Source organism: Argopecten irradians, chromosome 4 (genome assembly GCF_041381155.1).
Source record: "Argopecten irradians isolate NY chromosome 4, Ai_NY, whole genome shotgun sequence".
Taxonomy (NCBI): Eukaryota; Metazoa; Mollusca; class Bivalvia; order Pectinida; family Pectinidae; genus Argopecten; species Argopecten irradians.
Genome location: NC_091137.1, coordinates 30,421,331 through 30,439,448, shown reverse-complemented (window position 1 = coordinate 30,439,448; position 18,118 = coordinate 30,421,331). Strand labels below are relative to the sequence as shown.

The 18,118-nt window shown below is 36.0% G+C and overlaps 1 protein-coding gene across 4 annotated transcripts in view; it reads right to left on the bottom strand.

The window, feature by feature from the left end:
• LOC138321252 (discoidin domain-containing receptor 2-like) overlaps positions 1–18,118 on the bottom strand; it is a 245,975-nt gene that overhangs the window by 10,925 nt on the left and 216,932 nt on the right. For all 4 annotated transcript variants that reach the window (XM_069264798.1, XM_069264796.1, XM_069264797.1 and 1 more), the window contains 4 exons: positions 17,635–17,776; positions 9,889–9,978; positions 5,624–5,771; positions 1,528–2,052 (listed from right to left, as the gene is read on the bottom strand). In XM_069264798.1, the coding sequence (XP_069120899.1) occupies positions 1,528–2,052; positions 5,624–5,771; positions 9,889–9,978; positions 17,635–17,776 (905 nt within the window). The remainder of the gene's footprint in view (positions 1–1,527; positions 2,053–5,623; positions 5,772–9,888; positions 9,979–17,634; positions 17,777–18,118) is intronic.

Sequence of the window (18,118 nt, the reverse complement as noted above, 5' to 3'; positions counted from 1 at the left end):
GTTTGCGCTTAGTCTGAAGTTAGTCTATTTTAATGATGATGAGCAAATGAAATCAATCCTGTTGAAATAATTTTGATTAAGAAATCAATAATTTCATTTTATTCTAATATCATTGTTTACGACCACCATGAAGGGTGTCATCTGCCACTCTAGTAGATGTAATAGTAATCTACACATGCTTTCTATCGTGTCATTATAAAATTAGGGATATCTTGCTTATCAACAGGTTTTATTTTTATATCCTTTGATGATTAACATCACAAATTTGAGAAGAAAAAATAAAGAAATTTAAGAAGAAAAAAAACCCACCCTTTTTTTTCTTACTTAATAAAAAAATGTTAATTTCAATACATTCATCAAAGGTGGATAACTCTATTAAAACCAATAAATCTTACAAAAGTAAAACAGTTATTCTGAAGTTATTAGAATCATTTCTTCAAGTCAAATAAGATCCATTAACTCCGGGTAAAATTCATCAGTTTTATTGCTATTTCCCTTTTGACTAAGATTTCATTGATAAAAAGTGCATTCAGTGAGTGTAAAATTATCACCTATTAATGGTGATTGTTTTTTTTTAAATTAGAAATTCAAACCAGATGAACTAAGAGTGATGAGTTAGTATTTCACAATCAACCAAAAATGCATATAGCTACATTGTTAAAGTTTGAACTGCAAATAAAACTACTTTTCTATTAAAGGAGAACTCCGACTTAGATACTGTCTTAGCTCTCCCTACATTTGAGAAACTAGATGTAACAAGTTCAGCTTTACTGGAAATTCTGTGCCAGTGTGTTATCTTACAGAAGTAAGAGTGAAATTAGTGATATTATTTTTATTAACTAATAATTTTAGTCTGATTGTGATGTTAAAATCACTTCTGTACTGTCAATCGTAATGTGAAGATCAATTGTGTTCAAGACACTTTCCAGTCCTCCATTAAATCAATGCCTTTAGCCTAGCCTGTTTTTTGTAAGACTGATAAAGTTAGCTTATTTTCTAACATAAAATTAGCTTATTTTCTCACATAAATTTAGCTTATTTTCTGACATAAAGTTAGGTTATTTTCCCACATAAAGTTAGCATATTTTCTGACATAAAGTTAACTTATTTTCTTACCTAAAGTTAGCTTTTTTCTAACCTAGACTTAGCTTCTTTTCTAACATAAAGTTAGCTTATTTTCTAAAATATATATGAAGTTGTTCTCACAATATAAAGACATAACAATTATTACTTGCTCAGTTGGCAGGGGCAGAAAACTGTGTATCAGAAAAAGATGAAACTGGCTACTTTAATATAAGGTATTGAATTTGTTTCCAATTATTAGTAGAAATGAGGTCAGTGTTGGGGAGGGCCTATAATATAGCACCTGTACCCAGTGTTAGAATATATATATAAGTGGTCACTTTTTATTATTTATGTCTAGACGGTCAGTGTAGTACCTAAACCTTGAATTAGACACTCAGATGGTCAATCCCTCTACCAACTATTAGAATGTTTAGTGGTCATACATTGTGACTAAATACCCACCTGAGATAAATTTCACTTCGCTGATCATCATCCATTTGGCATCAAAGTACAGAACGACCTTCACATATTTTCCTGTTGTGTGGTTGAGGAAAATTTCCACATTTCGTGCATATTCAATCCATGAATCTTTCTGGAATTCGTAAACTACTGGCGGCCCAGAAAAATATTTGCCTCCAACACTGAAAAAGATCTCAGCTTTTCTGAACACTCGAACGTCCTTACTATAATAGTTGTTACAGTGGAAAATCACCATGGAGAAATTCCTGATCTGGTCAAATTTGAATACGATTTCAATAGGCATTGTCGCATGTGAGTCGTTTTTCCATCCTACCCATTCGTATCCTTTAATCCCCAGACCTCTTTGGTCCAATCGGAAATTTGCAGTACCTTCGTCTCCATCAGTCAGTTGTCCCAAACCTCCCGATAGATAGTTTTCATTGAAGATTCCATCGTAAGTAAAATCAAACAGATCTACCTCAGATCCGCGTTTGTCTCCCTGTGGCATTGTGTAGGCAACTACACTATCTGTAAACAACAACATATCAACAATTTAGTGAATTATTCATCAAATATTTTAAATTCAAATTACTTCATATACAAATTAATGAAAATCAACACTGTGGGATCTGTTATCAAATGTTATTGCTGTCAAACTTCTCTATAAAGACCACCCAAAGGACAAAACAAAATTGGCTATTTGGGACCACAAAAAAGTGGTATCATGTAACAGAAGGTCTTTATACAGAAATGGTCACTAAGGCAAGTTTTGTCGATATGTAGACAAGCACTGGTAAAAAAAAAGTTTAACAAAGTTTTCCAGTAAGAGTTATCTTTCTTGCCCCATTTTTCTGTACACAATAAAATTTGCTAGTTTCATTAAAATTTTGAAAAAATATATCAGAAGTAATTCCTGCAGTGACAAGTGTTTTTCTACTACTTTCATCTCACTGTCAAAAACCCACCGATCAGAGAATCAGAGGGAAGCCATATGTTTTAGCTATTTTCTGCTTCGACAGAAGAACTAATTGACTAGTCACAATCTGCTGATGTCGTTCACAAACCAAAATATCTGTCTAATTAAAGAAAATGTGAAATACCCTTAACAATGAATAAAAGGGACTGATCCGAACGCCTAGTTCAGTCAGCTAGAACTAGCTCTCTGCTATATAAATTACGATATATGTTTTTTCATTTACTCCATCATCATTATTACTCGATCGCTATTTTGTTCTGAACCTGCGGCCGATTTTGTTTGTGATCACGGTTGTGTGAAGGGGAACAGATTTCGTTGTATTTTGATCGCAGTGTAAAAATACAACGCTTGTTAGGTGGTCAATATTGTTAAACCATTAAAAATTACACCAGTTTTAATGACTTATTTTTCTAATACAAAATGGAGAAAGCACATAGAGCAATATTTATGAATCTACATAATGTATAAAGTCAATAATGGTAATAGATAAATCAGTGAATGAATAGAAAAAAATATAATTACTGCACATGAATATTATGCTCTGTATATTGATTAACATACTTTACATATACTTACCCACTGTAAATCTAAAATCCTCCTCGTTATCGTATCAAAACGCGTACTTTTTATACAATTTCTTTAAGTGAAAGTTATTTTATGAGAATGATATTAGTAGTGTTGTTATTATTAGTGACAATGATAACGAGACGTGTATACAAGTCTAACAATAGTTATTTGATGTCACAAATGATTAACATGAGTATATTACTATAGAATGGATGATCTCCCATGCACATCAAAATACTTTAATCATAGTCATAATTCACAACTTGAACATATATTTCTTCTTTACTGTAACTTATTTAACATAAATTTTCTTTAAAATAAAAAGCAGTAATACGTTCATGTTTCTAAACAGACAAAATGGTCCTAATTGCAGCTAAATCAAGTATCACCGAAACTTATTTTTTATCACAAGATAGAAAACATTAGTGTTCTTTGCCTAATTCTAAGACGCTTGTTTGTGGAAACATATCTACAATATTTCCACTTTAACCCTACTCCATTAGATAGCTCTGTCTGCCGTTCAACCATTACAAACACTCAGAGAGCCGCCATAGTTGACATAATCTCCAACGACTTATGTAAGTTATAAATTTGTAAACATATTACCAGGATTTTTTTTATTTTGCACAGTTAAAAACAACTGGTGTTTGACTTGTTAGATTGATATAATCTACATTTACAGCCTCACTATCTCTAGTTAAATACATTCATGAGGCGTACATTTGTAAACACATTACAAGACAAACTCAAAGCCGTTATTAACTTGTGCTTTAGCTCCTAAAATTGATATTTTCACTATGGTACCCTCATCGAAACTCCCAACATCCAATTTTCTGCCACTAGGCTAAAACCCTCCCGTGTTTAGTGCTCAAGATAATATTTTTATGTTCCAACATTTTTGTATCAGCAACGTCCTGATAACTGGTGATTTTGCCATAAAATACAAGCATCTGAATCATCATCATATTTTCTCAAGCATTTTACACAAATTGTCGGCATTGCCTAATGATAAAAGTAATCAAGCATCTTGTAATAGACAATTTTCATGAAAAAAAAAATTTCCGAGCATGGCTGGTCGACTAAAAGACTGGGATGTACGCTAATGTATCAACGTCCGCTGACTCTGAAATTTCCTCTGTAATTAACAACCAGACTGATTGAATTTGAATATCAATTACTCGTGTTCTGAACCCAAATGAGGAAGTGTAATGAATTTGTAAAAGCAGTTAAAATTTGATATCACAATGCTGAGGGTACTGGCATTTAATTTGAAGTCGATGGCATGAGTAATTTGAGCAATACATAAGAATTTTATACCATTGGATGAGTTATCTTCCCTTTGGTCGACATGGCGATAAGCCACTTAGTAAACTAGACTATCAAACATCAATATGTTCCATGTTTTAAACATCTGCTGCCAATTATAATGAAGGTTTACTGAAAATATTAAATTTAATTATAGAAATGAAAACTGGAACAGAACAAGATAAAGAATATGAAACTAGATGTAGAATATATTTTATCACGTATGATTTTGCTTTTGGATTGGGTTTTTATCATTGATATGTAACTGCTTTGAAATTTAGAATTTCGATAGAGAAAACAAAACTGTAAATGTTTCCCCCGGGGAGTAACTGTCGTTTGTCTCTGATTACTTTCCTCCATTAATGGCTATATCCTGGTCGGTATTAAACCTGTCACCAGGGTAAGTTTATGTTCTCATTGTGAGCTAATATCCGAGATAATTATTCATTTCAATCACTTTTTGTCTTTGGGAGATTTCTTATTACCTTTTATTACATTTTCTACTCTTACTTTATGGCTGTCAGGGTACCTAGGATTAACTGCTTCCCATTCTTTATAGTTTAGACAACCTTCAGTTCCTTTTTTGTATCAGTCAAATGACCTTTGATTGTTTTTCATATTATATCATTCAGACATTATATTGTTCTTTCAATCTATATAATTGTTTTTATTTTTTATTTCCATTTTGCATCAGTCAAATGACCTTTGATTATTTTTCATATATCATTTAGACATTTAGTTGTTTTTTACTTTATATCATTCAGACATTTGATTGCATACATTCTGACATCTTCCATAATAGGAAAACAGAATTATCTGCCCTTGTGATTTAGTATTACATTCTGACATCTTCCATAATAGGAAAACAGAATTATCTGCCCTTGTGATTTAGTATTACATTCTGACATCTTCCATAATAGGTAAACAGAATTATCTGCCCTTCTGCCCTTGTGATTTAGTATTACATTTTGACATCTTCCATAAGAGGTAAACAGAGTTATCTGCCCTTGTGATTTAGTATGGATAATGACATACTGTTCACTACGACCCTGAGAAAAAATTCCATCATTTTCTCCCAACCTATAACTGGAGATCTTCTCACAAGGACAGACAACTCTTCTTTATAAAAATACAAAATAAATAGTGGGTAAAAAATGACATACACTTTTTTTCTTCCTTTGATTTTAGATTATAGGTAATAAACAGATCAAAATGATTAAAAACAAAGATTTTCATAAAAAATTTGCCTACCATTCCAGTTACATCCGTAGAGTTCAACACGCATGCAGACCGTGCGAGTTCGGAGACTGTAGGGAATGAACCGGATACGTTTACAGATGATTGGGGGTGAAACTTCACACACCTCAGCCAGGTAAGTATTGGTGTTACCGTTAAATTGCTGAAAATAATATAGACATTCTTGAATAAATGTTTAATCGATTCTGAGGACAATTTTGGTGTTTAAATTTACTTAGATGGGGGAATCAGTTCTTCAAAAGATGGTGAAATGAAAAATACATTACTTAAAATATTCCGTCCCTTTCTGATTTCATGTGGGACTGTACAAGACAGGGACGTAATGTAATGGGACAGACATGGTAACACTACATGTACCGCTCTGATTTCGTTGCAAAATGTTAAGACTTATTTCAAAACATGAGCAAAGCACTGGGAAGATATTTATGGCTTATTATACTCTCAAGGGAGGAGATGGCAGAGGCGGTAGGAATTGATAGTTAGGGATAGCATTAAATGAAAAATAAATATTTCAATAAAAATTAATTTCTTTTCAAAGAATTGTTTAGCTAAAAAGAGATAATCAATCAAACTAAATGTACATAAATATCTGGATTGGAACCTTTCCAAAGAAACTTGTATAGTTGATTGCCATCAATTAGTTGTTTAGAATTGAGTATTTCCATGGCTTCATCAATCTACTGTCAGTGTTTCATGACCATGCTTGTTACACAGGCAATACTATAGTGTTTAAAAAGGAATTGTGATAAATAGTGTAACTGCAGGAATCTCGCACATGTACGCCTTCCAACTCTGACAAATGATCCAAATATTTTGTCTTTGAAATCGAATGAAATTTCGCAAAACTAATATCCTACTGACAGAAGGTAAAATGCTGTGTTATCAAACACGGACTACTGATGAAGCAAACTTTAAACAGAATCTAAATAGTCATCTATCCCCCTGTCCTCAGCTAACCACTAGAGAACACATTCATCACCGTATCCAATGGAAAATGTCACAGATGGCTTACCAGTAGAATAAACAGCCGAATTCTCCAACTTCTATTTTTATCAAAAGTTAAAACATTATAAACACTCGGATTCTCAAATTATCTTCCTTATCAAAAAATACCCAATTATGTAAACATTTCATTTCGCAAGGCAGTGCAAAAAATTCAACATTCCAGATATTTTTTCCTAGTTTTGCTTATTTTGTTAGCAAGCTAATTTGTATTGAGCATGGATTGGGCAGAAATATGATATTTTTTGTACTAATAATTAATTGAAAGGAAGTATAAGGGGATCTGATGTAAGTTCCACAGGTGATATAAGATGGGGGAAGAGATTTAACCCGCTTTCCCATACCATTCTGAGACTTTTTAAAATAGAATTGGAGAAGTTTATTTTCTCCCACCCACTTTGGATCTGAGTTTCAATCTGACCTGGTGAAATATGGATAGCTTCAGGTGACATGGTACCCTGATAAATAAATACATCTGTTCTTCAGGAGCAGAAGTAATGTATCTATCACCAAAGTCAGGGTAGAAAGGAGGAAAGGAATTGGGGGGAGGGGAGGAGATGTACAAGAGTGCAAGATCTGTCCTTAAAGGAGGGTAGATCGATGCAGAAGGTGCAGCACAATTGGAAACACTTAGAGAAGGTGTAAAGGGATGGAAAGGGGTGAGGTGAAATACCTTTCACCACTCTTCTGGGTAGAAAGTGGAGGATGTAGGAGTTGACAGAAAGACCGATTGTACATTTGTCCCTAAGAAGGATAGACAGGATGTAAATGATTTGTAAAATTGGTGAAAGGATGTAAAATAGAGCAAAGAGGTGACGGCAGTGAGGAGAATAGACAGGGATGGACAGAGAGAATAGACAGGGATGGACAGAGAGGAGAATATACAGGGATGGACAGTGAGAATAAACAGGGATGGACAGAGAGGAGAATATACAGGGATGGACAGTGAGAATAAACAGGGATGGACAGAGAGAATAGACAGGAGTGGGATAGGGCAGAAGCAGGGATGGACAGTGAGGAGAATAGACAGGGATGGACAGAGAGAATAGACAGGGGTGGACAGAGAGAATAGACAGGGGTGGGATAAGGCAGGAGCAGGGATGGACAGTGAGGAGAATAGACAGGGATGGACAGAGAGAATAGACAGGGATGGACAGAGAGGAGAATAGACAGGGATGGACAGAGAGAATAGACAGGGATGGACAGAGAGGAGAGACAGGGATGGACAGAGAGGAGAATAGACAGGGATGGACAGAGAGGAGAATAGACAGGGATGGACAGAGAGAATAGACAGGGATGGACAGAGAGAATAGACAGGGATGGACAGAGAGAATAGACAGGGATGGACAGAGAGAATAGACAGGGGTGGGATAAGGCAGGAGCAGGGATGGACAGTGAGGAGAATAGACAGGGATGGACAGTGAGGAATAATAGACAGGGATGGACAGAGAGAATAGACAGGATGGACAGAGAGAATAGACAGGGAGTGGAAAGGCAGATAGCAGGGATGGACAGAGAGGAGAATAGACAGGGATGGACAGAGAGGAGAATAGACAGGGATGGACAGAGAGAATAGACAGGGATGGACAGAAAGGAGAATAGTCAGGGACGGACAGAGAGGAAAATAGACAGGGATGGACAGAGAGGAGAATAGACAGGGATGGACAGAGAGAGACAGGTGATAAGCAGAGCAGGATGGACAGGAGAGAATAGACAGGGATGGACAGAGAGAATAGACAGGGTAGACAGAGAGAATAGACAGGGATGGACAGAGAGAATAGACAGGGATGGACAGAGAGAATAGACAGGGGTGGATAGGCAGAGCAGGATGGACAGGAGGAGAATAGACAGGGATGGACAGAGAGATAGACAGGGTGAGAGGAGACAGGGATGGACAGAGAGGAATAGACAGGGTGGACGACAGGGGATGGACAGTGAGGAGAATAGACAGGGATGGACAGGAGAATAGACAGGGATGGACAGAGAGAATAGACAGGGTGGACAGTGAGAATAGACAGGGATGGACAGGGATGGACAGGAGGAAATGAGACAGGACAGGATGGACAGAGAGGAAGGATAGACAGGGATGGACAGAGAGGAGAATAGACAGGGATGGACAGAGAGAATAGACAGGGGTGGGATGAGGCAGGAGCAGGGATGGACAGAGAGGAGAATAGACAGGGATGGACAGAGAGAATAGACAGGGGTGGGATGGACAGGAGCAGGATGACAAGGAGAAAGACAGGGATGGATAGGGGGAGTAGGGATGGACAGAGGGGAGAATAGACAGGGAATGGACAGAGAGAATAGACAGGGGTGGGAGAGACAGGAGGCAGGAGAAGGGATGGACAGAGAGGAGAATAGACAGGGATGGAAAGAGAGAATAGACAGGGGTGGGATGAGTGAGGGCAGGAGCAGGGATGGACAGAGAGGAGAATAGACAGGGATAGACAGAGAGAATAGACAGGAGTGGAATGAGGCAGGAGCAGCGATGGACATGAGAATAGACAGGGATGGACAGCAGGGATGGACAGTGAGAGAGAGTGTGAAACAGAGAAGGAGTGAGAGAGGTTAACTGTGGAGTTGGTAGAACCAAAGAGGGAATGGACAAAGGTGTGTGAAGTAGAGAGATGAAATGTATGGCGGTAAGAGTACTTAGGAGGCACACGAGGGAATGAAAATACTGTAAGAAGTTCTAGGGACCAAAGAGATGGAAGTATTTTATTTAACCCTTGTAGCATATGGTCATACATCAGATGTTATTTTATTTATCTCATCATTAAATCGGACTTGTTTTGATAACATATATGTGTTATCTGTAGTGACTTTGATCTCAGTAAGTATTAGGTTTCAGTTTTTTAGGGGACACGTGTGTGTTAGGGAGGGAGACATATGTTCATTGAGTGCTACTGGCTGTCATAAACAGGGGAATTTCTCAACTGGCAATGCTGGATAGTAAATAAACGATTTATACAGCAAATCGCATCATTAACCTATCAGATAGAATTGTTTTAATGTGTCTAGTCGCGGATTTACCCAAGTTATACTAACAAAGGTAACCGCTCACAACCATAGAAATTTCATCACGAATCGAGATAAATATCATATAGAGGAATTCATTGACTTATTCACCCCTAGTGAAACATTTGAACTCTTCTAATTCTGGATAAGTCCATTAATAAATCAAAGGGGTGAAGTACAGCTGAAAGAGCCTATTCATTTTTTTCTTTCAATGAGGTAACTTCTTATATCCGTACCTCTCGTCCTCTCCGGTCCCGGAATCGTATCCACTCTCCATCGTCCTCTCTTTGATATTCCAGTAGAAAGTGTTCTGCAAATTCCTTTCCCTGAAAAATTCAAATTTTTAAAATTCAAAGTTAAAATTTGTGAGTAGATATGTTTTAAACATAAATGCCCCCATCCCTGACTTTCCATATGTAGACATATGTCCCCTATACCCTCACACTCAATTTTCTTACAAGAGCATTAAATGACCGAAGTGAAACTTATTACCCAATTATTACCAAGACAATTCATCTAAAAATGTTCCCTTGGAATCCATGTTCTATCATGTTTTAATTGCTTAAAGGTCAGTCAGGATCAAAGTTTCTTGACTTCGTTCAACAATCAAACTTTGTTTTTATAGAGAATAAAACTAAACTTTTAATGACTGTAAACATTGTGGTACAGAAATCAATGTGGTCATTGACCAATGAATGTTTTAAAACACATGGAAGTAAGGTAACTCTCTTATCGGTTTTGTTTAAATACTCGAGATGAAGTGGTTTAAAAGTACAATACCATCAAACATTACAGACAGACAAATGCAACACTATCAGAATGGTTAGAACCAATCATGAAACTGCAAATACGGAATTGTAAACTATGCAAAATGTTTTAATTTTTTTTATTGAATGACAACCGTAAACGCTACACCACACCAGAGCACAAAAGAGTAATGTCTAGGGTTAACTATAAATAAATATTGATATAGATTTTTGTGTAAATAATAGTGTTTTATCATGGAAGTCGATCGTACACTCAACGCCCATTAGATGCTAGTGCACATTGAGAATACGGCGTGCCAGTACATCTCGGCTAAATGACACGACCCTTCAGACCTGTGTGTCACCTGACTGACTATCGCCCAATATCCATTGTTCATGTGCAGGCAGCCATATTGGTTTGCTTCTGCTCCCATCCTGATGCTGATTGCAACTTCATTAAAGATTGATCTGATTGTTACAATATGCATCTATAAAATTCTAAATGTGGTTCATAATGAATGTGTTTTTCATCAGCATGCATCCCTAAAGGGCTGTACATCAGAGATGTAAGATAAGTATATCTGTTGTCTGTTTGGCCTGATGTCGAGGCTTGCACAGATACACAATGCAACAGTAGGTTCCTACTCCTGCTCACACTATAGAATGCTTTATTTTCTTCAATTCTTCAAATTCTGAATTAAAAGTTGATGTCTCTATATTCCAAACCAATTGCGTATGTCGCATTCTAAACTGGTTACTAGCCTCTAGAATATTAGAATTGTCATTGAAAATTGCTGGATTATTTTTGTCTCTATAGACATGGCGGTTTGAAAATAGGGGGAGATAAATCTGGTAACAAAATTCTTATTAACAACTTCGGTTCTGGTGACCAAGTCTTGTCACTGTTATGGAAGTTCCCACACAAAAGTTTGTGTCAAATTTGTATCTTAAAGCCAAACCTTGTTAACTCTAAAAACTCCAAGTAATTCGAGTTTTCAATTGAACTGTGTTAGAACCAACAATTGTCCTTGGTCTTCAGTTATTCGAGTTTGAGTTAATGTGGTTGTATAAGCATCCCCGATTAGATTTTGTTGTAATTTGTCCTCAATAACACTTTGTCTGAGGCAAGGATGACATTACCAACATATGCTCACCTACAGCTCACTGGCCCTAGTCTTATTAAACCTTGATGGGATCAGGGGTCATAAAAGACCAAGTGTTGGATTGGTCTAGCAACTCCATCACCTCAGTGTTTACTCAAGTAGCTTTTTACCTGCATAAAAACTGTACTTAATGTTCCTAATGGGTCCAGGTCTAATGGAAACTGGACCCCAAGGTCTTATAACGATGTCAGTCATCACATCAGTAGACAAACAACAGACCAACGTATCCAACAGGAGGCCAAGGTCATGGCAGACATTAGGGTTTGACTATCTACCCACAACATCAACACTAAGGTATTGATGTGTATAGAGAAATTCATTTACATATTTTTTAATATGTCATTAAATTCCCATCCAGTTTTCTTTAAACTTAAATGATTAATTTGCTCAAGACCTTCTCTAGATTAGAGCCCTTTAATCTGCTAGTCCTTCAAACTTTATCAGGTGCCCCCTAGACTACAATCCCTCTGCACAACATTGCAGTGTTGCCCCTCCATCTCCTTCTCATTTTTTTAACTGGTAGATTTGATATACTGAATGTTATGACATCTGTATGTGAGTCTATAGGAGCCAGCTGTTCCTACGTACTTTACAACAGAATGGGATTTTTCACAGAAAACAAACCCCCTTCTCATTATTACTCCTCTAACAGACGTAGCTGTTTCCAAATCCATGACAATAGCTTCAGACTATAAGAAGAGTAACAGTATTGTCTACAATAACTGAATCAGGCATTGTTTCTACTGGTATTAACCAATTTTTCAACATCCTAATATGGTCATTTCTATCACCAAAAGGTCAATAAGTCAATGTCTGACAGGTTTGTTCAAGGTTAGGCATATTCAAGGTCAAATACCTCTAGGAACAGTGATGATGTATATTTACAATACACTAAGATCCAAAATAGAATTCCTGTTTCTTTCCTGTCACTACATAGGAATTCAGATTAAGATGGCATATAAAATATCAACTTTTTAAAAAAGTGTTTTGGCAAGAAATGTGAAAGATGAGGCTTCAAGTTTTCCTCTTCTTTAATAGCGGAATGGAATCTTGGCAAAAGTGTAACATGTCAGGAAATGTCTTCATCTCTCTGTTTAAATTCGCATCAAATGGGCTATACATAATTATATGTCTTTTGGCTAGAAATCTATACAGATTTGCCGCCCAGGGAATTCTTATTCAATTAATAAGTAAATACGTGCGCACATGCGACCCCTCCTTGAACTGGCCATGGGATTAAAGATTCAAGCTGACCCTGATGTAAGATTAAAGCTTCCGAATGAACCAGACGATCTCTATCATTTTTCAATCGAAACTAATTACCCAACTTGATTTCTCCTACTGACACAATAGAGAGACTATCTTTAGAGTTTTCACAAGACTCATATCAGGGGTCAGAGAAGGAATTTATTAAAATTCCTTATTGGGGGATATTCAGCCTTGTCACTGAGGCATGTATTGGGAGTAATGAAGCTTTGTGCACCTCTCGGGTGACAAATCGGCCGTGAAATCGCGAGATGAAATTCTGTTCGATTTTGATCATAGGAAACTGTCAATCCACAGAGCAGATAAAATGTGATGTGGCACCCTGTATACTCTTTTCATGTCCTGTCTTACGAGTGAATCAACCTTGGAGAAAAAAACCCAATCTCATGGCTCCGCTGATTGGTTCACGGATATTTCCAATATGGACAGTGTGTTTTCATGCAATCTAAGTTTTAATATAGCTGTATGGCAAGCGCAGATTCCTGTCTACCACCAAATCAAGTTCCTATCTTTCCTCCGTCACCCCTTTGTGGGGATATTAAATGTTATTATATAAAGCATACACACCCCCTGTATGTACGAAAGGGATTTTTAATCCAGCCTTCTATTTAAAGTCATTTTGATGGTCTTATCCTTAAAATCAAATCTTCGGCATGAAAATGTCATTATTAAGTCGTGCACATTCCTTGAATAAAAGCCTCGCTTACAAAGTAATTCACTTTCAAATCAGATCAGACAGAAAAAAAACTTAAGAGCATATGCCAAATCACTTTGATCAATAAAATCAATGGTATTAACGATCGGAACAGAGATGTCTTTACAACTACATTATACCCAAGGTAAAAACACACGGTGTGGTCTCTACGGAACATCAAAGTTAGATTTAAAGAAATGTTTTAACCTTGCATAGATGTTCATTTCCTTATTTTTTATCCAATGAAATAAAATGACTACCTAAAAATACCAATGAATTGACAGACCTTTCCCAACATTGATATAAACACATTTTCTTTCATTACTTAATGAAGACACAAGAGAAAGACCTTCAGCATATGGACACAATTCTTCCATCATTCTCACACAAACATAGATTTCATTCAGCTTTTTTCTTCAGGCCCAGTTTCTACCTTTCAATCTAAATTAACACTTTTCACATGTATTTGACATTTTGAATTTTTTCTTCTAAAGTTCAGAAGGCAATTAAAAGTGTTTACCCTTTCTGAAAACATTTATAAAACTTTCTTCATTCTTTTTGTTTCATTCTACTTTTCCTAATTGATTTTTGTAAAACTTGAGAACTATTTATCTTCATTATGTTTACAATTGGTCTAGAGGCACAACAGATAATAAATTCTTTGTGTTTCAGTAATTCAACTTTTGCTCTCTAAGTATACGCCTAAAATGATCGGCTGAAGCGGAGACCTCACAAATCTTAACTGAGACAAGTGTAGAATTGATCTATAACTTATAGGTTAAATACTTTGTTATTTGTTATGTATCCCATAGGTGATATTGCAAAGTCTGATAGGTTTTGAAATTTCTTGGTAATTCCAGATTTATTGAAAACATAATCTAACACTAGTTGAGCTTATGCAGAAAATAATCCATCTTAAAATTTTTGGGGAAAAAATCCTATTTTTTCATTGAGTGTTCTATATTTTCTAGGCAAAGGTTTTTAATTGTTTTTATTCTTTTGATATTTGTGACTTTATTAGAAATGGGCTAAGAAAGCTAACCAGACATCTCCAGTTATTGTAACTGCAGTAGATTGGACAGGGTTCCTGATTTCCACAGAGAATTCTTTTATCTACATTGGGGTGTGCACCTTTCTACAGATTGAGAAATATAATTGACTTTTCTTACAAGTGTTGCTGGAAGACTTTAAATTGAATCTTTAAGGATGAATTATTTCTACCATGTTTTCCAATTTTCTATGGTTTTGGTTTTAATATGTGGTTGTTCTGTCTTTAGAAACATTTGATCAGAATTTTGTGTGGCCACAACGGGTAAAACAACACCCTTCTGTGATGGTCAGGAGTTGAATTGTCTTACTCTTTCTTAGCCATTTTCAGCATAAAAATAAATCTTCAAAAATAATATAGCTTAATTGAAACACTTAACTCAAGGGATGTATTTAAAAAAAAACATATTTCATGAGAAGTATTGGATCAGGACCTTACATGTGATGGTTAAAGCCAGCATGGCCTCTCGCCTCCATTAACTCGGAGGTCAGTGAATCTCAGTCAACAATATGTTTTATGGTTCATAACTAGAATGATTAAATTTGGATCGGTCTTGATTTCCCTAGACCTGACTAAAGGTCCTTGCTCTCTGACTGTTTCGTCAATACCATACCAAGTGTTTAGGTTATCTTGATATGGACGTAGGGGCGAGTTATCAAAACAATAAATACAATCTACAACAATTATCAATACCACAGTGATAAGATAATGGAGAAATATTCCGGTCAATGTACTTTTAAACACATGTAGATAGATCTGTTTCTGAACGGGACTCAACATTAAGTCTTTAACACAATGGGTATTAAATTATTTTCATGGTTTGCATTTCAATTTAATTATTGACTAGAGAATACTATGTATTTGTTGTACGAAAATAAACAAATGTTTTAGCATGTATTTTAGTGAAGAAGATATATGGTATAGCATCATCGCCATGCCACTCCATTAGTGTGCCGTCTGCTCAGTGGCTTCCTCTACACTGCCACATTAGACCTGTCACATTCCTCCTCTCTAAAGATTGTTCAGCCTGATTCAGGACTTGAGGATTGAAACTGTCTTAAACCAAAAAACTTTTAGAAATACCAAGAATTTGTATTTCTACTTAAAATAAAAGTTGTCAAATCTTTCAAAGCTTTTATAAAAATTTTGAATATAACAACAAATGATTAATTGAAGACTGTCCTGGTTTATTTTTTAAACAGAAAATGACATTTTCTTTAAAATAAATTCTGAAATGACAGTGTTTCTAATACATTTGAAAGATCAGTTCCGCTTTTCAATTCCAAACTTTATCAATTTCTCAGTGGCTATCAATAAAGCAATGATACGATGGACGTGTTGTGTGTGCATGCTAACTTTTTGACGGCAGCAAGAGTATCAATGTACAGATCTCAGACGTTTGAATGATAAGTATTCATCCTAAAGTGACATTTTCAATTGATAGATTGATTCCTGTTGAATGAAACAGGATTAGAATACTACAAAGACTTTGAAATAAGCATGTTATACAAAGTCCCACTCCATGTCACAAGCCTGTTCATGGCTCAAATCAAATTCCTGGTTGAAAAGACACGACCTCGATTTTTGATAAAAATTGACAGTTTGTGATATTTTTTCACCTTCAAGAACAAATAATATTTTTTCAGGCAGGTAAGCCGCCACAGGTAGGTAGTGTAGCATATGGAAGTTAATGAATTCTCACCTGGTTTTCACCTGTTTGGGTATCAATCACTTGTTGACAGGTATGTTTATCGTGATAAAAAGCTGAGGATCCGACAGGCCAATCCTACCTAGTGCCTAATTATATAGGCTGGACGTGAAATAGCAGATTAATTTCACAGCCATTTTGACTCTAACATCAAGTGTATGATACGTCCTTATTAACACTTCCTAACACCAAATTAGACCGTCATTTTTATTCTCCAACCCGCTGAGCCAAGATGGATGATTTAATCAAAGGATGTCAACTCCAAACCCACAAAAAATATCTGATTCAAAAAGATGTTTGAAATTTATCTTGATGGAATTCAAATCTACTTAACGGGTAAATTAATCTAAGTTAGAAGTTTAGTAAGACAAGTTTTTGATTTATAAAGTGAGAATGCAGTATGATGAACGAGGGATGGTCAGATAGACGAATGGAACCTAAGTTGTGATGATAGCAAGTCGACAGACAAGTATCAAATTTCAAGGTAACAGTTATGGTGATATATCATCATTAGTACCAGCCCGCCATCATATCTTACCCTTGACTTTTCATATTCCATATTACTATATAGCTTCAAGGTTAGACTGGTGAAAATCTTGGTCGAACAATGGTCAGAACTTTCCTCCTATGTTTGTATATGTCTTAAATCCTATTACCACCTATGGCCATTTAGGGGTGTACCAGGTTTCATTAACCACTTTTCAATTACAAATTATTCCTCTTGACCTGATATGAGTTAAGCTTTATTTTGAGACACCAGGTTGGGAATTTTTGGAGCATCAATTCTGGTCCCAAGGATATAACAAACAGACATGGTGTGAGGTATGTTCTGTAATGTGTTAATGTAAAGGTCGGCTATATCTACAAGTCGCCACCATCACCATGGTTATAGCCATTTGTCTTTGTCCAGACAATCCTCGACATAATGTCATTAAGATAAGTGATTTACCTCCCCTGGATTTCCAGACTTTTCCCAGAGCTTTGCCAGACTTTATGGGCTTAGCCTGTCAGATTGAATAATAACGGTCAGTCCAAACTGGCCGGCACCATCACCAGTAATATATGTTAGCTTAGTAATACGGTCAGTCCAAACTGGCCGGCACCATCAGCAGTAATATATGTTAGCTAGACTGGACATACTCCAGCTCATAGAAACTGCTTCAATGTCCTTGTTGGTGTTTCCTAAATTAGATATCTTCAACTGGAGCCAATGAAAATCAATATCTGACCATTCTTTTCAACCTTGTCCTTAAATCTTAATAACATATATCTAGACCAACTGGGCATCTCCATTTCCTAAACCGCTCATCTGAACTGGAATGGGGACACTTTTTTGACACTCTCAAATCATTCTTACCTGTCCATTGCCAAAACGACCTTGAACTTCGACCTTGGTAATGACGGTCAGCTGGTCAAGGTCAATTTGGAGATATTCATAGGAATCCATGGTGATTTGTTCTTTAGGGCACCAAGCTCCACCACTGATCTCTTGTCGGATTCTAGAAAGACAGAAAGAGGAAAAACAATAAACACTTTGTTCAGGAAAAGAGAAGAATTATGTCATACATAGATATTTGTTATTCCTTTTAACATCATAATACAAGAATTTTACACCTTCATCATTTTAAACTCTGAATGTAACTACTGTAGATATGTTAACGATGCAACAGCCTCTTGGACTGACTGTTATATATTGTTTTCTTTAATGTCACTGTGGTTTCATTTACATCATAATTCAATTAATGGACCATGGGAGCTGCATGTTTACTTTAAGCAGGGACTATACAATTGAAAGTCAAAGGGTGTCATTTTCATTTCCTCCATTTTATGAATGCTCTACA